This window comes from Nymphalis io, chromosome 17, assembly GCF_905147045.1.
Source record: "Nymphalis io chromosome 17, ilAglIoxx1.1, whole genome shotgun sequence".
NCBI lineage: Eukaryota > Metazoa > Arthropoda > Insecta > Lepidoptera > Nymphalidae > Nymphalis > Nymphalis io.
The window spans coordinates 6,244,125-6,266,881 of NC_065904.1; the positions used below are offsets into that span (position 1 = coordinate 6,244,125).

Below are 22,757 nucleotides of genomic sequence, written 5' to 3' on the forward strand. Positions count from 1 at the left end.
TTTCCTTAATAAATAAAAGGTTTGATTAATTATATTTCGAACATTTTATAATATCACATGCTATGTATATCGTTCGAATTATATTTGTTAACGACTAAATATTAAAAATTATATTATTTTGCTTGTGGCAAACAACAACTTATTTAAAAAATGTTTTTATTGTGATATTGATATTATTATAGGTACCAGTTCATAAATTATTTAAATTTTAAAGGAGCTTAAGTATTTTAAATGTTTTGTAAAAAAATTTTAGACTTATTATTGTTGACTTATTATTTGTATCAACAAAATTTTGTAACGGTGTATTTTATTTATCTATTTTTAGGATACAATTATCGCAATTAAATCAAATTACAAAAATATTACTAAATCTTGAATTTTTTACTCGAGTAATTGCTTTTTTCTTGATTCTGTAATATATATATCACGTTCGTATTTTTACAGAAAACGCTTCAAGATTGTGTCTTCAGGGCGAATGGCATAATTACTCAAATTACGTCAACTGCACGGAACGAATAGCGAACGTGTCGCCGACGGACGTCGCTAGTTTAATATACTTGGCCGGATACTCTCTCAGCCTGGCCGTCTTATCTCTCGCTGTATTTGTTTTCCTCTATTTCAAGTAAGTAGCTTAATATTTTTAATTATGAAGATATTATATGTGATAATTAATTTATATCAAAGACATGCAATATTCATATTAGGCAAAAGAATGTGGTCATTAAATCTTTATTTGATTGTGCAATTACTTTCGCTTAATTCAAGACGCTTGAAGAAACTTCGTCCGATTTTGATTTCGCTAATTCGCTTAAACTACTTTGATTAGGGGTCAATTTACCGTCACCTGATTGACCCCGATCAAATTCAAGTCAATGGGCTGGACAAGAGGCTACATCCTACGAATGGTGTTCACATTACGAGATATACATATTTAATCAATTCAATTGATGTCGTATAGTCATAAAGTCGCGTCGAACGAGAAGCTAGGAATATATTGTGGCCCATAATAAAAACTAGACTTAATTTCTGAACGTGAAAAATTCATTCATTTTTTCTTTTATAAAATTTTATAAAAGTTATATTTGAAGCAGTTAAACAGATACATTGGACATTAATTTCGCAAATAAGGATTAGTTAATATAATAAACAATTCGAACCAATAAAATGAACTCAAATTTTAATGTAACAAACGTGTTAAGGAGAAGGAAGTGTCATTCAAAACCTAATACACGAATACAATGCTTATGATGTCCTCCTAATTGACTTCGATAACGGCGGCCAACTCAAGAGCAAATGTGGCCAATCTGACTCGACCGGAAAGAGTTCAGGCGCCGGACCAACGGCTTTAAGTAATTTCCAAGGCACAGAAGTGTGTACTTCCAAACTCCGGACTATAACCGAGAATTTTTCGAGATAAAAACCTAATAAATTTTTTAGGGTTATCTACCTGGGTTTTGAATCCTGAACCTCTGGATATGCAGCCCTTCATCTAGCCACTAGACCAATGAGGCAGTTATAAATACAATAGAAATTACGCGACTCGTAATAAAATTGTTATACCTCGAAAGTGTATGAAAGAAAATATAATCACATACATACTAACAAATAAAACGATGTAATAACACTTCCACGGCGTTTTATTATACCATAATATATGGTGCTAGTATTCTTGCCACCATTCCACGCGATCATTATATACCTTTTGTGAATAACACTTATACAATATATAAAACCCAATAAACAGTTATAATAAACGATACAGCTTGGTGGAATAATGTGGATAGGCACACGTGACAGAATATCACCCGACACATGCAGGTTTCTTCATGATATGTACAAAATGAATTACAAACACAAATGAAACACATGAGAATTACGTCTTACTCACCTGTTCTTAGTACTTCCCCCCTCAAACTAGTGTTGTATATTTTTTGTTAGATTCACTGTTTTTAGCCACTAGATTACCTGAGCGTAATAGCGGCATATAATAATAAGGATTATTTTATAAATCCAAAGAGTGTTTTACATTAATAAGGCCAGCAAACGTTAAATGAATAACTTGACTCGGTTCCAACACAAGCCGTAAGTAATGTAAATTTGTTTGCATAACATCACTAGAAAGTTTTCGTATCATGGACATATCACAACTAGAAAGATTTCGTCCAATATAACTTTAGTTTATTTTAAATGTACTTGCATTTAATTATGAATGTCACGATAATAAAACTCGACAGTACTTTATTGAAGTGTAAAATGACTATTTTAAAACTTTATTGAAATAAATTTAGCTTTAAAAAGTATTGATGAGAAATAACTGGAAAAATATTGCAAAATTTAATAAATCGTTATTGTATATCGGTAAATATTGAGTTAAGTCGATTGACGAGCCGTCTAAGACGTTCCTAGAAGTTTTTACGTAACATACATAAGACTTCCAAGCTTACAAAACGTTTTGTATACATCCGTATGTCAATTTAATAATTTCTTGTTTATATACCGTAACCGTATATAATTCTTCCTACAAATATGTCGGAGATCATAGTAGAAATTATTAATTATATAATATATTTAGGTAATTATTAAAAAAAGTTAGGTGGTTACTAAGATGAAATCAATAGAGGGTAGATGTAAATGATTCAGTAACGTCATTACAGAAAACGTAAAGTGGTGTTATTGAGAGGAACTTCCAAACTTATGATTATTATTGTTGTGAGGGACTATGACTGGCGGTGTGCCACAAAATGGAATTGGAGGACAGAACACTGATAGAGATGAGATAAATCTTCTAATATTATAATCTTCTATTATGATGCATTCTAATGTCAGGACGGACATAATGTGTATACTAATATTATTAATGCGAAAGTGAGTTTGTTTACGTATTGTTACGCTTTCACGTCTTATCTAATAGTGATTACCTCGTTGGTCTAGTGGCTTGATGTAAGGCCGCAGACGCAGAGGTAATGGGTTCAATTCCCAGGTCGGGCCAATAGAAGGTTATTGGGTTTTTCTGTCAGAAAATTTTCAGTAGTTATACAGAATCTATCTATCTATATAATCACAGAAGTTGAAACTGTGGACTCCCGTGCCTCGGAAAGCACGTTAAGCCATTGGTCCTGTGCCTGAACTCTTTCCGGTCTTGTCGGATTGCCGTCCCATCGGATTATGAGAGTTAGGGAATAGAGAGTACACCTGTGTTTGCGCACACGCTTGTACACTATAATATCTCCTGCGTAGTTGCCTAATCTCTCTTGAGATTGGCCGCCGTGGCCGAAATCGTTCTGGAGGACATTATTATTATTATTATGATCTAATAGTAATGTTAAATATATATAGAATATTATAATTATTATTATTATCTTATAGTTAAGTGATCATTATTACGTTTTGCATGTACGTTGTCAAGAGTACAGAAAAGTATAGGATACCTAACACTTTCCCCCTCAAACTAGTATTGTATATTTTTTAAGATAATAAAGTTTTTATGTCAACTTTATCGAAGCGAAAACGCACCGGACTCTTCAAAAACTGCCAGAACTAAAATACATTTACGAAAACTTTGTGTAACATTTGTAGATCTCTAAAATGTCTTCAGAAAAGTGAACAACAGTGTATCTAAAACTAAATCGTCGTCGCAATTTGGACCGGTCTTAAAGTTGTACAAGATATTTGAAAAGAAGCGTGGAAAATAGATCGGATTATTTACATTTCTGTATGACGAGTACACTTGGTGTCATTATAAAAATGAGTCTATTTAAATAAAAAAAAAATCTAATTTTACTTTAATGTTGTGTTTGTTTAATAAATTAAAAATTTTACCCAAGTAAAGTCAGCACGAATAATAATAATCTTTATTTATTTTCTGTTTTACATTATATTTTGTACAGTAAAATTAAATAGGAAGATTTCTACCTATGCTAAGTAATACTTGTATTACGGTTGTGAAAGACGCAGATGGAGCTGTTCCACAAATTTTAAATCATCATAATGAATATTTTACAAACCATTTGTCTTTTATGTATTGTTTTACTTTCCGGTATCATAATAAGAGTCAACAGAATTCAACATACAACATTATGCGGCAAATAATGACAATCTTTGCATTATCCACAAACAATGAACGTTGAGCACAAAAGTTGCAAGACTCTTATTGAGGCCGTTCTCGTTTATCTAAGGTTTTATTATTATGAGGAAACTTCTAGAATGGAATTCTTATACAGCTGAACATGCGAATCGAAAGTAATTGTTAAGAATTGAATAAATTTGTCTATATTTACAAGGAAATTATTTTGTTTTGATTTAAGTAGTAGACTGAATAGCATATCAAGAGTCTGGCCCGCATAGATTATAGTTTGTTACGGAGTCCGTATTTTGAATAGTAACCGATAAACATGCAAGAAATGGTTCATCTATTTAATCCATATATGTCCAGAACATGTTTCGACCGATTTTTATAAATTCTCAGATTATATTTGTTTATTAAAAACCTTAAACTAGGATTGAAATAGTAGTCGGAGCACGGTAGCATGCGCAAGCGATCCCATGGCGCTCCTCTTTAAAACGGTAAGGGTACCGCTGGTTTTTTAGTGAGCATTCTGATATTCGGGGCGTACTCAGTGCCTTGGACACCGACGAGCCCCACATACCCCCCCCCCACACACTGTTCCCGTGGGGGAAACGAGTAATGTGTTTATCTAGCGTTAAAAAAATTAAAAAAGGGATTGTAATTGTAGTTTATAGTTTTCTCTTCTGACAGTTTTTTTATTTTGGGTAAAAACGACTATTTAGCTTTATAATCTATTAATCTCAAATGGCTTCGTTTGATCCAGCATAACTAATTTTTCAACCAATACAATGTATGTATTTATATTGTATGTGAGAACATGATTTATAAAAATTTACTCAACAGAAAAAACACAAACACCTCTAAATTAAAGTGAATACTTTACAAACACCATTAAAGAAATAATAGTAATAATATATAAAGTAAAATTAATAAAGAACGGCCACTATGTAAGTTATATTAAAAAAAGGCTTTTATTTCGTATTTAATTAAATTCTGAAAAAATACTTGTACGCTTAATTCTTCCTATCGTCCGATACGCGCCACCGAACCGACTCATTAGCGCCCCGGACTTTGAACGAAGAACTTGTGTCGTTTGCGTATACATATTTATACATCCAACATATAATAATTGTATAAAAACCGGAATCAGCGAAAAAAGTGATTGTTTATAGATGTAGTAAACTTTTTTGAACTGGCGTACTAGCCATAAGTAAATATTTAAAATTCTTGCTTGCATGGTGCCAGCGAGATAGCTACTATTGTTTGGCGTTTATAGACTATATATGTATAGTAAATGATACTATGAACTGAAAATGTTTCAACATAGATCAATAATCATCATCATACTTTTAATTTTATAGGTCTATCTCTAACAAGCTCCTGTCATCGTAGCGTATACCAGGATTTAGACATAATCATAAGATTTATCATAATCAGCTTCGTAGTTTTTGTATATAGTTCGAACTAACAGACAGTTTACAGTATAAACACAAAAGTTATTTATACAAAGACTTCTATGTAATAATTTTATTAATGAACCTAAACATTGCCTTTGTCTAGCTTCAGAAGCTTATTTTTATATTAAGCATTATGTAAAAAGGTGTGATCCATTTAGATAACGATAAGTCTACATAGCGGGAAATTAAATCGTGTACCGACTAATTAAAATGATTATTCAATTAGTTATTATTTTTTTCTTGTTCTATTGTTTAAGGAAAATATATTACGAAGATAAAATTTTATCGTAAGTTAAACGAAATTTTATAAAACTACAAAGTAAGATTTGATTTCACCTCGGATTCCAATGCAGGACTGTTTAAGATTAATAATTGTTAACACCTCATTCTAAATTTGATTTATTTTTAAATTTCAACTAAGCGAGTTTCTTATCGTTTTTTCTCGCTAGAAAGCGACTTTCCGAGACGATGGAACAGTTAAAATATTGGCGATTCAAATGAATAAAAACACATTTCATTTGAAGAAAAAAATATAATTACGTGTCATTCATGATCATTTAATAACTTATAGATTGCTGTACATAAGTACTTATTAGTAAAACCATTAATGTGCTAATATAATTTAACCACCCGTCTCATATATTACAAACTATATTATATTATATAACCGTCACGGTTGACTGCCTGTTGCCAATCCTCCTTGAAATAGTATGTGGAAACATACAGTTGCGTAAAGCATCTCAACTGTCTTAGATAATAACCATATATCTTCATATTGATTATCGAATCCCGCTTGACTATAATTATATGTAACTCACTGCCTGTAATTATCTGATTAATATTGTTTGTTTCAGAGACCTGAGATGTCTTCGTAATACAATACACACTAATCTTATGTCCACTTATATATTATCGGCATGTAGTTGGATGTTGAATTTAGCTCTACAAGTAAGTATGGTTTCATTAATCTGTTATTAAAATTATTTAATCATCTGTGGCAAAGTAACCAGTAGGACGGCCTTTGCCTTTGTAATTTAAAAAGAAGATTTTACTTTTTTCTGAATTCATTTATTTATAAATAGAACTTCTTCACTTTTGTTTGTTGTGAAACATGATGAACATGTCGATAAATAAATAGTCGGAAATGATTATTGAATCTGTGACCGACTATAGTAAGTTCAATCAACGTTTAGATAAATATAATATATAAGATTTTGACTTAAATAAAACAAACGAGTCCATACTATAAAGGAGATTTCGTTATTAATTTGTTCCAACTTTCTTCCAGAACTGGTCCGAAGAGGCGCAAAAAGATCAAACATCTTGCATGATATTAGTCATATGTATGCATTATTTCTATTTGACGAACTTCTTTTGGATGTTAGTCGAAGGTAAGTTGCTATGCTATAATCATAAGCTTCTCTAAAACAGTTATTTCAAAATATTAAATTTTTAACTAAATATTATATAATGGGATATTCAAAAATACATGTTCCTATTAGATAGAAACCAATAAATGCAATAAAATATACACAATAAGGAATTTCTTAGTTAAAAAACCCTTCTAATAACGATTAGTTGTGAAATACTAGTTCAAAAACAATATAGATTAGTGTTAAGCAAACAGCAAATAACTGCTTTCCTGTAGAAAATTTATTTAACTAGATTTTTTATTTTATTTACTATATTATAATATAATATATTAATTCTTAAATTCAAGCGATATGTTAAATAGGTTCTCTGAATCCCAATAAATACTATAGAGATTTGTTTATTTAATCACTGAAATAAAACATGTGTAAAACACAAAGGACTACCTTTACTTCATCCCTCTTGAATATTCCATGAGAACGATATTTTTTATCAATACCCTGAATTAGGATTCAGCGCCCTTACTGAATTCAACCCTTTACATAAATACTTATCTCTTTTATTGATATCCAAGTATTTTGCTTACAATTTATCCTGAAGGTAAACGATTATTGCGCATAACATTTACGTGTATAATATTATCTAGAGATTTTTGTATTTTTGCTTATTTCCGAAACAAATAATCTTGCAACTTTATAGAAAATAATCACTTTATACTTAAATTGTGCAGTATTTTTTTTTGCAATTTATACTACGTAATACATATAAATATATTTATTTGTAAAACATGTTAATTATTTTTAATTCTTCTAGGTCTGTATTTGTACATGTTGGTCGTCGAAACATTCACCGCGGAAAATATAAAGCTGAAAGTCTACACAACAATTGGCTGGGGTGAGTTCGCCACAACAATTCGTTTAAAGTCAATTAAAAGCAACATTAGCGATATTATTATTCAAAACCACAACGTGGTTTGTTTTTAATAAAATTGTTATAGAGATTTAACCTTTTGTTAACTGAATTCAAAAGAGTAGGCTGTTATGTTTTCCTCCTATGCTGTTTGTTTGTGTGAGTTTTACAGTAACTACACGAAAGATTGTTACAATTCTTTTTTTGGGGAACGATTTCGGCCAAGGGATATATTATAGTGTACACGTGTGTCTGCAAATACAGGTGCACTCTATATACTCACACTATTATAAACCGAGGTAACGTAAAATCCGACATGATTGGAAAGACCGAAGAAATCGGCATTCTGTGCTTGCCGAGACACTGAAGTGTAACACTACCAACTGACAGACTTCATGCTACTTCTGAGAATTACCCGAAAGAAAAACCTATTAATATATATATTGGCCCGACACGGGCTTTGACCCAGGACCTCGGATTCTGCGGCCTTCTAATTTAACCACTTATAACGCCAAGCACAAACACTCACGCAAAACACAAAATACGTATATTTGATTGGCTTTAACCATCAGACGTAACATTTTATATATGACGTATCGCACTTCATTACACATTACTTACTTGTCAACTGCAACTTGCCAACTTAACATCAGAGTAAACTGCTAAAGACTAATTGACGAATTTGATTGAAAATTCAATATGTATCCGAAGATACACCACTAGACCAACGGTTAAAAGATTCTGACAATATTCAATTCTTAATATTCAGAAGCTTTAAAGTTACGTCAATTTATCTTTGATGTCATTCAATTGAAACCAAAAAAATAGTTTTTTTTTGTAGGTATATTTATTAAGTTATAAACTATATATATTACGCTCAGTGAAGCAAGTTAGTCTTACAATTAGGCTGACTAGAATTACAGAGGGGTTCCAGGATATAAAATTTTAACTACTATAATAAACTAATGCGCTAATCTCTGCGTCTACCAGCCGAATTTGTAAATATCTTTTTGCATTTGATAAAAGCAAATGGAGCAAAGCTTAACACGGGTGAAACCCTATTTAACATTTTAGTTTTTTTTTTTTTAATTTAGTATCCTTTTAAAAAAGAACACTTGTTTAATCTCAACTGTATTTTGAGTTCATATTATCTAAATATATTTTAATTAATATATTTGTAAAAATTGCCCGTACATCATCAATAAACAAAATTAATTTTGACAATATTGAAGACATTTAACAACGTGTTCAATTTGCAGTTGTATATTTCAGGTTGTGTCATAGTTTAGGATTATACAACATTTTTATACATTTATTTCGAAATATATAGGTATATTCACTGGAATGTAGTCGAAAATAAGAAATAACGAATCCCTTTCAAAAATATTTTTCTATTTTCTAATCGTATCCTCTCTACAGACTGTCTGGATAATCTTACATAAGCTCCGATTAGGAGTTGAAATGTTTGAAAATATTATTGGATATAGATCCAGCTTACAATATTTTGTATTACAATAAAATCTTCTTACTGATATATGACTATCAGCTCTGCGTGATAACAATACAAGAAACACTCTTCAGATTTATATATTTAAGTAGTAACAGTCCATAATTGTCTTGTCAATTGGACATAGCTCTCCACCAAAAAAAGCATTTTTTGAGGAGAATTTTTTAGAGGATTCACCACAGGTTAGATATATATGCAGCAGATTATATTCGACACATCCAGTTTTCCTCTCGATGTATTCCTTAGCCGCCTAGCACGAGATGAATAAATACAAACTAAGCACGTGAAAAATCAGTGTTTGCCCGGGCTTGAACCCGCACTTATCGGATGAGATACATACATGTGTCCTATCCACGGCTCTCTCAGTATATATATAATTTAATATTCATGTAATTGGATTATAAATTGCTCAAATTTTAATAAGTGAGCTCCTTTACATTTTCTAAGAGACCCATGACGGACTTTTTTTAAAATTATAATAATAGAATTTAAATATTCTAAATTTTGATATTTTAATTAAGTATTTCAATATTAAAAGCTACAACAACAACAAAATTCCATTCAACCATGTCAGCTTTTGATACCAAAAAGTCAAAGGGTGAAATTAAAATTGAATATTTCATCAACCGCTATTAGAGAGCTCTTAGTTGAGTAAAATCTCCAAAATTTATGTATAACTTTATAGTAATAAAATAATAAACATATTAAAATTTCGATATGTTAAAGCATTCTTTTTATCAAAATACAAAGACATGAAATTCACGCTTGTCAAGTCAATCAATCTTTTAAAGCGGGCGAAATTGCAAAGTGATGACCGATATAGTAGTGTGATAAACTTATCCTGAAACGGGCTGCATCTTCTTGCTTAAGTTTAATGTATATTGGTTTAGCAGTTTTTTTAATTAAGCATTCAAAAACGTCTCCTCATTTATTAATGTAGATTATAGAATATGTTTAATTTTAATTTAGCGTCCTGATATGTCCCATTTGAATGGCGAAGAAAATTTCTTTAATTGGTATAGAAAACTTAGATTGAATTTATCTTCTAAATTAAAATCAATTATATAAACTCCACGCGAAAGGCAACAAATAGAAAAACTAAAAGATTATCAATTTTCCATTGCATAGGAGCTCCAGCCATTTTCATCACAATATGGGTGATATCCCGATGCTTCGTAACGGTTGTGCCGTCCACGGGACCTGATGAGGTAAGATATTTTATCTATATTTTGAATAGAACTTCATAATAAATATTATTTATTTTATATATATATTTTTTATTATTTATATATTATTATATTATTTATGCTTATAATTTGAATGATCCGCTCTGTACTGTCTGTAAAAAGGTAAGATGAAAAATGATTCTTACTTGTCATTTTTATGCAACGAAAATGGTGAGAAAAGATTTCTCTCGAAATATATACCTGCCTCTCTAGATATATATACGTAGCTGCGTTTGTAGCCATTATATTTTATAGGCTTATTTTAATTAATATACGTTAACATTGGCGCTGTAAAAAATTTTATCCATCAGTTATAAACTGATAAATAATTACGTTTTATATTTTTGCATGCTGTGTTTGAATCTAGGCGACAATTAATTTAATGAATGAACCAATTATGTAATTGTATGTATGATTAAAAAAATGAATCTACAGTCAATACAGACATATGGATATAAACATATACCTCATGTATATATACATCTGTCTGTGAGTTAAATTATATATACATTTCTTTAAAATCTCGCCAGTAATGACGCTTACATTCTTTTACATTAATTAATTAGCTACATATAACATTTTAAGTACATAATTTTGATTGTTTCATTATTTAATATCGATAATCTCCCACAAAGAGCCCGCTTCCAATAATATTTTGAGAATGTTATTAAGCTAATATTGATATATTAAAATTAAATCGGTTGACCTCCGTCCAGACCTTGTGTATTTTTTTTTTCATAAAATGTAATAAATAATTTTAGATAATGCCGTTTTTATATTTTTAATTATTCTGTGTAAATTCATCTTTACTTTGTAACGTTATATAAAACCTTTTTGCGGTGTGCAAACCTGCCTACAAAGTTAAAGTAAATTTTTGATGGGAATTTTCCCCCAATCCGCTTTCAGAAAGTTCATCTCCCTTTTATAATTAACGTGGTTAAAATAAACGTTTTTTTTCTCAAACACTAACCTTTTATTTATATAACTTTAAACAGTTTTCAAATAAGCGTTCTAAAATTTTAGTTCAATTATAGAATCAATAATATACTCAAATTTGATTAGTAGTACAACAAAATATAATATAATAATATTAGCGCTTTACCCGCGGCTTCGATCGCGTCATAATTCAGACTTTCTAAATACCAATTTCCATTACTCTCTTTAAAAAAATAAAGATTTTCATAAACTTAGAATGAAACTAGTAGTCTAACTTTTCTAACCACATATGCTGTGAACTGAGTGTCCTTGTCAAGGACGACAACTGAGAATTCCACTAAAGTTTTAAGGCTAAAGTAATTCCTACATATACTGTAGTATCAGCTACATGGAGACCGATATTGTTTACAGTTAGCTTTTAGTTTTGCTTTTTACTTATGTAATTGCAAACAGTACGCGTTTTGTTTTTATGCCATTCCGAATTTGTAAAACGAAAACGAAACAAAATTATTTTTGTAAGCCGTATCAGTTATAATGCATTGTTTATGTCATAATAATTAACTTTTTTGAATAATTATAGTTATCACAATAAACCACGCTTCTAATTGCAATAAAAATAAGAATGTTACTTAAATCATACGTTATTAATATTATAATAATTATTAATATATTATATTATCTTAAAAGATAAAAAAGACAAAGTTATTTCAGTTTTAATTTGCTTAAAAACAATGAATATTATTTACTGCTAGTAGAGTAAAAATAAATAAAAATAAATGACATATATGTGTTATTCGTAAACTATGAATATGATTTTATTGGTGGTAAGGCTTTGTGCAAGCTCGTCTTTGTGATTTAAAGCGTGAATAAGCCAGTGTAATTACAGGTACAAGGGACATAACATCAAAGTTTTTAAGGTTAGTGGCGCATTGGCGACGTAAGCGATGGTTATCATTTCTTACAATGCCAATGTCTATGGGCGTTGGTAACCATTAGGTAGAATATCTGATGAGTAGGTGGTGCCTACCTAGACGAACTTGCACAAAGCTTTATAATAATATACTGCGATATACTTTCATGTGCCTAAATAAAAATAAGGATAAGAGAAGAATAATAAAATTAATTACGCTTAAAACTATGTACAATACGTTAAAAATGGTAGAATAAATGTCAGTCATATGCATGTAAAAAGTCAAGCAGAATAAAATTATTTTGTAATTTCCAACATAGGCAGTATTCTTATAACGTTACCTATTTCCCAGTACTCTAAGAAACCGGAAATACTTAATCAATAAAGCGTTAAAACAAAATCTAAAAGGATTTTTACGCGACCGAGCTTCTTGATAAATCAATTACTGTTAATTGCATTTCAGCTGACAATTCAATAAAAGATCAGACAATAAAATTATAACAGAGCTTCGCAATATCAGTGAAACTTAATAGCAATTTTAAGAACTTATTAATAATATCAAACGAAATTAAATGTCATAAATGAATAATCAATTCATTATTATGTATAACTGAAACTCATTTAAGAAAACAACAGTCACAGCCTGTGAAGTCCTCTCCCTTTTTGAGGAGAAGGTTTGGAGCTTATTCCAACAACAATCTAATTATTACTATCAACCGAAAATTATTAATCTAGCCTCGAATCTATCTTAACAAAAATGAAACACAAATTCAAGTAAATTACTCACTTAGTTTACTTAAAATACAAATTAACATTGAACACTTAAAAAATCGTAAATTGCGTTAAATACGATCTTACTATTCGAGAGCGCAAAATAAAAAATGTTGGTTCTGATATTGGCAAATAGGCATCTGATGTTAAATGGTCATCACCGCCGATAAACGTTGGCACTGTAAGAAATATTAACCATTCTCTACTAACCTCGGAAATTAAGAAGTTATATCTATTGTGCCTATAATTATACTGGCTCACTCACGTATGGTTATGATACAAGTGGGTACAAGTGGGTACCTACCCAGACGGGGCTTGCACAAAGCCCTACCCACCACGTAAAATAAGCGCACGTCTGTGTTTCATAAATATAGAGATAAAGAAAATCCTAACTCAATTATTAAATATAAGATAAATTTCTAGCGTTTTAATTAAAATTTAAAAATACCACACGTAAAATTGAGGTTAAGAGGCTATAAGCCTTTATGGTAATCAAAGTGGCGCTCTGTTATAGTTGTATAATAGTTGTTAGATATTCTCGTTGAAATCAGTGTTACTCACTGTAATATATTAACTCAAATACTTTGTATCAAACAGTTGGCGATCACAGGTGAAGCTAATGATGAGATGTGCCAATGGATCCACGAACACCAGGTAGACTGGATACATAAAGCTCCAGCTCTCGTTGGACTTGCTCTCAACCTGTTCTTCCTTATAAGGATAATGTGGGTGAGTATCTCTCGTGTTAAGCTGTGATGTATATTTATGGATCTTTAGCCATTCCTATTTCAAAGTCAAGTAGGTCGATAGAGGTGTTCTTTTTTATTTCCGCTACCTATGAATAGCAAAGGAACTTTTACATATTTATACATTCCGTATACCATTACCATTCTTTATGTTAAAATTGATTTGGTTTATTTCAATAACTATTACAGTAACAGCCTGTTAATGGCCCACTGCTAGGCTAAGGCCTCCTCTCCCTTTTGAGGAGAAGGTTTTGAGCTTATTCCACCACGCTGCTCCAATGCGGTTTGGTAGAATACACATTTGGCATAATTTCAATGAAATTAGACACATGCAGGTTTCCTCACGATGTTCAAGCATGAGATGAATTATAAACACAAATTAAGCACATGAAAATTCAGTTGTGCTTGCCCGGACTTGAACCCACGATCATCGGTTAAGATTCACGCGTTCTAACCACTATGCCTATTAAGTAACACTTTCTTCATATTTGTACATAATATGTATATTTCCGAAATATATAAGAATAGATAATTCATTAAAACAAAAATACAACAAACTTTCGATAAACGTTGATTCGGACTTTGATGAAGTTTCCTATAAAACTCGATTACGTTGTGAAATGGGATTTTTCATTAATTTTTAATTAATATATATGTATATAGAGATATGTTCGCTTACGAAGTGGGAACGAAACAGTTTTAAATAGATGACCACTTCAGAGTTGTCTTTTGAAGTCAAGCGAGGTCGTAACTTTTAGTGATCGTTTTACTTTGCAATTTAAAACAATAATTGTTATGTGAATATTCAAGTGCTCAGAAAAACTCAGTTGAATACATCACTGTTGTACATACTTATGTACATGTTTCTACTGGTGGTAGGGCTTTGTCAGATATTTTACCACAAAACAGCAGTACTTGGTATTGTTGTGTTCTGATTTGAAGGGTGAATAAGAAAGTGTAATTACAGGTACAAGGACCATAACATTTTAGTTTTCAAAATTGGTGGCGCATTGGCGTTATAAGCGATGGATAACATTTCTTACAGTGCCAAGACATTGGCATTTCACATTTCTTACAGTGCCAATGTCTATGGCCGTTGGTAAACACTTACCATCAAATGGCCCATTTATAAAAAAATGGTTTTACAAACTATAGAATTTAAGCACATATAATCATTTGTTTCTTTAATTCAATTGATATAATTTAATTCAGGTGTTAATAACGAAGTTACGGTCAGCGAACACATTAGAGACGGAACAATACAGGAAAGCAACAAAGGCATTACTCGTCCTGATTCCTTTGTTGGGCATCACAAACTTGCTGGTGCTCTGCGGTCCAAATGATGACTCCTGGTTCGCACACGCCTTCGACTATATAAGAGCATTGATGCTATCTACACAGGTTAGTTACTACATGAATGTCATACGCACAAATTAAAATTAGGCACAGTCACACATTCAACTTAGAGAAAATATTTATATATATATTTATTTTTATTTTGATTTATCGATTTAATCAGCTTAATCAAGTTTTCATTATACAATACTGTTGGTAGGGCTTTGTGCAAGCTCGTCTGGGCAGGTACCACCCACTCATCAGATATTCTACCGCAAAACAGCAGTACTTGATATTGTTGTGTTCCGGTTTGAAGGGTGAGTGAGCCAGTGTAATTACAGGCACAAGGGGCATAAAATCTTAGTTCCAAAGGTTGGTGGCGCATTGGATATGTAAGCGATGGTTGACATTTCTTACAATGCCAATGTCTAATTGCGTTGGTGACCACTTACCATCAGGTGGCCCACATGCTCGTCCCGCCTTCCTATTCTATAAAAAAAACAAGCTATAATTATGCTATATAAAAATACGAAATCATAATTTATTTTCAATTTAAAATACACTAAGTAAACATACATGAACCATATACATATACGAGCACGTATTATATAAAGTACACACATAAATCCAAAAATGACGTGTGCCTTCGTTAGGCATTTTTTTGCATTAGCTGATATCGGAACCGGTACTTATGGGTGCAGAGGAATGTGTTTATTCTGCACTCGAACTTGTGCAGCACAATGACTAGCAATAGCAATAATTACACTAATTGTCAACCAGAAATACACTTACTAATATAATACAAAAATAATGATGAAAGAATTTCAAAAAAAATTAAAATCTACTCCGATTTCAGTTGTAAGCGGTCCCAAGATAAAAGGGTAGCGCCTCCACTAACAATAATGAAACATAATTAAATGTATTCCATACGTTACCGAACGTATTAAATTTCTATCGTGCTGTCAGTGTCGCTGAATAGAACACCCTTCGATGTTAAATAGAGTGAAAGAGATACTCATTAAATCAGATCATCTATCTTAAATGTCAGAATAAACAACAAGAAACTCCATCTATTTTCTGACATAGTAAGATTTATAATCTGCTCATAATGCTTTTTAAATAGATGGTTTATAGTAAAAATTAAATTGTTTGTTTGATTTATTCATTATGAAAAAGTATTTTTCTTTTAAATTACTTTATTTAAATAACGCATAGTGTTTTTTATTTGGTTTTATCTTTTGTATACCTTAATTTGACCCATACTAAAATTCCAAAAAAGGGTGATAAACCCTCGGCCACAATAACGATCCCAGTATTAATAAAATAATCCAATAATCCAATAATAAAAGTAAATTTTTTTAATTACTTTATATATTATATTTTTTTTTAATTTTTTTAATACAATAAATGTCAAATCGATGTGAATATATTGCTTGCAAGGCTCTTGTTCAGGTCTTATAGGATTGTTACCACCCACCAATCACTTATTCCGTTACTAACAAGAACAGCTATGAAAATCTATGGCTAAATGTTTTGAAAGGTGAACTAGCCTTTATAATTATTACAGGCATAAGATATTTCTTATTATAACACATTAAATGCATTATACTTACAATGCCAATCTTTATTGGTGGAAGTACTTGTGTAGTATCATAATGTGGTATTCTTAGATTGCAAATATTACTGTTCCCTGAGAAATCTTGCAGTGATTATACAAAATAGGTGAAAAATCTTTTCAGGTATATTAAATAATTACGAAGACCAGCGTACAAAAGTGGTACATATTTAATTTATTTCATACAGAACGATAAATTCAAAAGAAATACCTTATCGATATACAAATACTAAAATATAAATACCGAAACATTTTTGTAATTTACTTTCTTCACGTAAAAAGTCGGTCCGAACTTTGTAAGAAACAAATTTGCTTCAACGAAACTCGACGATTCTAATCCCCTTTTAGCCTAAAACAAGCTTTAAGAAACCACGACACGACGACGTAATGTGTTGTAACAAAGTTTGCTTTTATTTAAAATTTTATATAAGTTGGAGAATTGTTTGACCTCACGTAATCAATACGTTAGTTAAAATTTACATAAGGTGTAATAATTTATATAAACCTTGCAAATTTATCAGTCGTTCCCGCCTATAGGAAAGTTCAGAGAACTTCATTAATGATCTAGAACGTTTCGGTGAATAGACGCACTAAAATGTTCCAAGGTTATAACGATAACGTAGGTCATTTAAAAGTTAGATATGTAATGTATTTATGTCGTTTATATAACATATGTAATATAATTAATATTAAAATGTCTCATATGTTTTAAACATTTAAGGTTAGTTTGAAAATTGAATAATTGATAACTCAACCACAACACCATATATTCCTAATGAATGGGACATATTTGGGACCAAAGCATTGATGGTTAAAGGTGTATAACGTTTCACGCGACAATGGTTTTATTTATCGAATATGACATTAAATGATTATTTTTAATATTCGTCCTCAGTTAAGTTTCGAATAAAAAATAACGGATATTTCATGTTCAGAAACAAAAGACTATATTTTGTCATAATCGATCTCTTATCTTAGTTTAAGCCGTATTTTGTAGTTTTCAAATAAATATGAAAATTCACGTTTATCACGCTCTATTTCGTTGGCTTTGTGCAAGTTCCAAACAGCAATACTTAGTTTTGTTGTGTTCCCTTCGAAATAGTGAGTGAAACAGTGTAACCACAGGCACGAAGGAGATAACATCTTAGTTCACAAGGTTGGTGGCGCGGTGGCAATGTAAGAAATAGTTAATATCTCTTACGGCACCAATGTATATGGACGGAGGTGATCACAAATCAGGTAGCCCCCCTCGTCCGTGTGCCTTTTCATGGTATAAAAAATACATTAACCTTAAGAAATGACACTTAGTAAATTATTTACACCATAACAAGTATGTTATATGGAATGTGTTTTGTGGTTTTTTAGGGTTTTTGAATTTTTTCCATTTTTAATATTACCATTTTCCTCCAGGGTTTCACGGTAGCTCTATTCTACTGCTTCATGAACACAGAGGTGCGACACGCGATACGGTACCACGTGGAGAGGTGGAAAACCGGACGGACAATTGGTGGCGGAAGACGAAGAGGTGCCTCCTATTCGAAGGATTGGTCTCCGAGATCAAGAACAGAGAGCATACGGTAAATTGATATGTTTCCTATTGTTTTATTTATATTTGACGTATTGCATGAACCACTACTGCCATGGCTATGTTTTTTTTTAATTTTGTTCAATTTTTAGATTACTTTAAATGCACCTTAAAAACTAGTTTCTTTTTTTTTTAAACATTGTAATAAAATTTAGTTACTTATTTAAAAAAGTCTCGACGAACATAATTTTCTAATAAATTCTTTTAATAACGAAACATTAATAAATCTCGGATCTCGGATAACGGTTTGGACATGCTTTTAAGCTTTTACTTGCGGTAATTAAATAATCTTTAAATTCTTGAAAAATAATTCTAAAATCTATTCTGTAATAATAACCTTACAGTTTTCTAAGACGTAGTAAAAAAATAGTCCATATAAACGATTAGAATCCACCTAAGCTTGTTTTCACAACACATGCTGATAAATGCTTCTAATAACTATTCCATAATTGTTAGAACTATCGCCTTCTGTAGATATTGTATCTGCTTATCTTCTATTGTTTAATCTCTATATATAATGGAGAGACGAGATGGAGCAGTGGTTAGAACACACAAATCTCCAGCAACACTGTTTCTCGATATACCTGATTTCTGTTTATAATTCATCTCGTGCATAGTGAAGAGAAACATCGTGAGACAAACTGCATGTGTTCGATGAAAATGTGTCGCATGTTTATACACCAACGTGCATTGAAGCAACGTATAAGCAAACCTTCTTCTCAAAGGGAGAGGAGATAAGATCTCCTCATTAACATGTTTACCATTACCACTTAGCCTAGCATAGCTATCAATAGCCAATCGTTTGTGAGTTATGTGTAACATGCAAGTCATTCCAATAAGTCGTCACATACGAGCAACTTTGTAACCGACGAAACATTTTTGTATATAGAGGGTAGAAGTAGACAGTTCTACCATCTGTAAGCAAAATCTATCGTTTCTTGAATATAGTAACTGGACATTAATGTTTCCAGAATTTTTATTCGATACTAACAGTTGTGGAGATTTATACGTCCATTTCCAAATCCATATTTGATCAGCCATTTTTTCTTATTAGGCTCACGGTATGAAGATTCATGGACCCCATTCCAGCTAACTTCACCGATGCTTACGAAAACGGGCTTTTTGCATTTAAGAAGATAATAATTTAGGATGGACATAATGTGGATTTGGAGAGAAATTTCTTTTTATTTTGTTACACTTTACAATTAATATACAAAATAAATATATATTATATGCTTTTATATCTGACTTTTTTTCTGCCTGCGCTTCTCTCTACTTTCGCAACACGGAATATTGCATGCAAGACTTTCATTTCAGGTAAGCATGTTACGTATTCAACTTTGCTTGTAGCTGCTTCAATAATCGAATTTAAAATAACTTTAACCCTTTTAGATTATAACCAAAGAAACGATTTATTTTAATTTAAAAAAGAATCAATATTATATAAATTGTAACACATAGAAAATACTTAATAATATTACAAATAAATTAAATTCACAAGATAATGAAATAGTCGGGTAATGTTGTTTGATAATTTTAAATGTCATTTATTAATAGCTTGGTATGGTATAAAGTATATTATATGTTTTTAATAATAATAGTATGGAACAGGTTATATAGTCACCCTTCAAAGCGCGAATCTGCTGCTTCGGAAACCACAACGACTACACTTCTGGTACCAAGGATGTCGCTTGCACCTCACCACGACGGAAGACATCTTCATGCTGTTAGTACACAGTTTTAACTAAAGTCGATTATTTTCGGATATATCATGAGTTACAAAAAAACTGATTCAGTTAATAAAGTATTGTAATAGCGATAAGCGAACGTAACGTGGTCCCATTTCAAAACTACCAGTGTACTTAGCTTACATATTTATTTAAAGCCTATTGCCTTGAATGTCGATATGGCCCAGTGGTAAGAACGCGTGAATCTTAACCGATGATCGTGGGTTCAAACCCGGGCAAGCATCACTGAATTTTGTTGATTGAATTGTGCTTAATTTGTGGTTATAATTCATATAACCCGGTTCCACCCCCATAGGACCCAGGTACCTTTCTGAAGGTTTCCACTGCGAGAAAAAAAGGGCCAGTGGTAAGAACGCGTGAATCTTAACCGATGATCGTGGGTTCAAACCCGGGCAAGCATCACTGAATTTTGTTGATTGAATTGTGCTTAATTTTTGGTTATAATTCATCTCGTGCTTGACGGTGAAGGAAAACATCGTGAGGAAACCTGCATGTGTCTAATTTCACTGAAATTCTGCCACATGTGTATTCCGCCAACCCGCATTGGAGCAGCGTGGTGGAATAAGCTCCAAACCTTCTCCTCAAAAAGGGAGAGGAGGCCTTAGCCCAGCAGTGGGACATTCACAGGATGTTACTGTACTGCCTTGAATGTGGTATGATAAATAATTGATAAATAAGCAAAGAAAGTATCTTCAGACTCATGCTCATGGCTTATTCTGCATTGGTAATGTCAATAGCAAACTAATGCCATTTTGACATGTACTTTGATGTATCTATTTATGTAAGGATAAATTAATTTATTTTTTATTTTAAATAGTTAGATGGACTGGCAAATAAGCCACCTGATGTTAAGTGGTCACCATCGCCCATTGATTGGACTGTAAGAAACATTGAACATCCTTGGGAACTTAGTAGCAACTACGGGCACAGGGGACTTAACATCATAGTAGTAGGAATTTATATATGCTTAAGAGAAGGGACTGTATTACTATTAAAATTCTACAATTCATAAGTTTATTTATTTGGCGTATAATTATATCCATATTCACTTGAATAAAAATGTGCGCAGGATTACATAACGAGCGGGAGCGCGAGCGGAGAGCAGTCTCCCGTGTGAGGCGGGGGGCGGGGGAGGCTCTCGCGCCTGCGCACTCTGCCCGAGGAAGACGCACCTCCCGCCTCTCCCGCCTTCTCCCTCCCGCATCTATTAACTATTAAAACTTCACCGATTTCATCAACCAGCGACTCATCAGCTAACACGCCGACCTTTCAAAATTCTGCCCATATCGAAGCTCTTACGTTTCACAATGCGAATGCTGACGTCTCCTGTGATATTAAATCGCCGAATGACTTCTCTACTATGAATGGACCTTTAATGAATGTTGATCGAATATAATGTGAATTAAAAAGTTATAATAAAATTTGTGCTAAGAATTAAATTACATGGTACATTAAGTTTATATTATAACTCATAAAATATCATATTTTATTGGCTTTAAATATAATTTTGAATTTATTATTATTGTTTTCAAAAACAATTAAATAAAGAATTATGAGCTTGGGATATTTACTTTGTACACATATATCTAAACTAAATATTTGTAAATACTGTTAACAAAGAGATTTTATTTCAAATGATCTATTTTTAATTTTGGGTAATTATATTTTTTCTATTAAATTTTGTAATACCTTAACGAAATAAATAGCATTCAACATTAATAAAATATAACTAAATTATTATACTGAGCTGTCTTTTAGGATCAACATTATTTTTTGACTATAAATTGCTTATTATTTTAATCTCATTCATTATTGAAAAATAATCAAAAAAATATAATGTAAATATTTAAGAAATAAGAATATAAGTAAATCTTATAAAAATACTTGACAAAGTTCTTATATACGTATCGTCGTTAAGGCAAATATCATTATGCCAACATATAAATGTGTATTTAGAAAAAAAAATCTAGCATTAGATTAATATTGTAAGAATTTTAAAAAGTTTCATATTTCATATTTATGTTTAGCTAAATATCGTCAAATAATATATTATCTGTTATTTTAGTACTACTTTGCTGTCCTAACACAAAGATATATTATTGCTCTTATTACTAATAGTATAATAATATCCTTATTAATATTATAAATGCGAAAGTTAGATTGTCTGTGTGTTTGTTTGCAAATGGACAATATTAGTACTAAAATTTAAATACTACTTACACCGTCAATGTGCCGCGAGCCACTTGATCGAACCGCTCACCATTCAAACCGGTTTACACCAGTATAACGTACTTTTTGACGATATAATAGAGAGCGAGAAAAATAATCAATCATATTATTCGTAAGAAAGTTAGTAACAGCCTGTAAATGTCCCACTGCTGGGCTAAGGCCACATTATTCGTATCAGTATATAATTGTAGTCAGGAGAAATCGACTATTCGTTGACAAATGCATTAGCTCTTAAAATTTTTCCTAAGCAATTTTATTTACAATAACGACATTTACTTTGAACTTAAAGATAACATTGAGATGTTCATCAGTTTGTATTTGATGATGATATATTTTGCCTTATCTA

At 31.4% G+C, this 22,757-nt stretch overlaps 1 protein-coding gene across 2 annotated transcripts; it reads left to right on the top strand.

The window, feature by feature from the left end:
- The first annotated feature begins 487 nt into the window (after positions 1-487).
- On the top strand, positions 488-21,748 carry LOC126775120 (diuretic hormone receptor). Of its 2 annotated transcripts, XM_050496897.1 has the most exons (10): positions 488-622; positions 6,378-6,471; positions 6,812-6,914; positions 7,708-7,788; positions 10,439-10,518; positions 13,751-13,882; positions 15,112-15,300; positions 18,260-18,426; positions 20,046-20,160; positions 21,252-21,748. In XM_050496897.1, the coding sequence occupies exons 2-10, from the start codon at positions 6,418-6,420 to the stop codon at positions 21,297-21,299; spliced, it is 969 nt and encodes a 322-aa protein (XP_050352854.1). In that variant the 5' UTR covers positions 488-622; positions 6,378-6,417; the 3' UTR covers positions 21,300-21,748. The 2 variants fall into 2 exon arrangements, with proteins under 2 accessions (XP_050352854.1, XP_050352855.1); XM_050496898.1 differs by lacking the exons at positions 20,046-20,160; positions 21,252-21,748 and adding an exon at positions 19,489-19,675.
- The last annotated feature ends 1,009 nt before the right edge of the window (positions 21,749-22,757 follow it).

Excerpts from the sequence above, each read along its gene's own strand:
- LOC126775120 (XM_050496897.1), top strand. The coding sequence starts at position 6,418 with ATGTCCACTTATATATTATCGGCATGTAGTTGGATGTTGAATTTAGCT. Across the intron at positions 15,301-18,259 it reads CATTGATGCTATCTACACAG|GGTTTCACGGTAGCTCTATT; the intron begins GTTAGTTACTAC and ends ATTTTCCTCCAG. Across the intron at positions 18,427-20,045 it reads TCAAGAACAGAGAGCATACG|GTTATATAGTCACCCTTCAA; the intron begins GTAAATTGATAT and ends AGTATGGAACAG.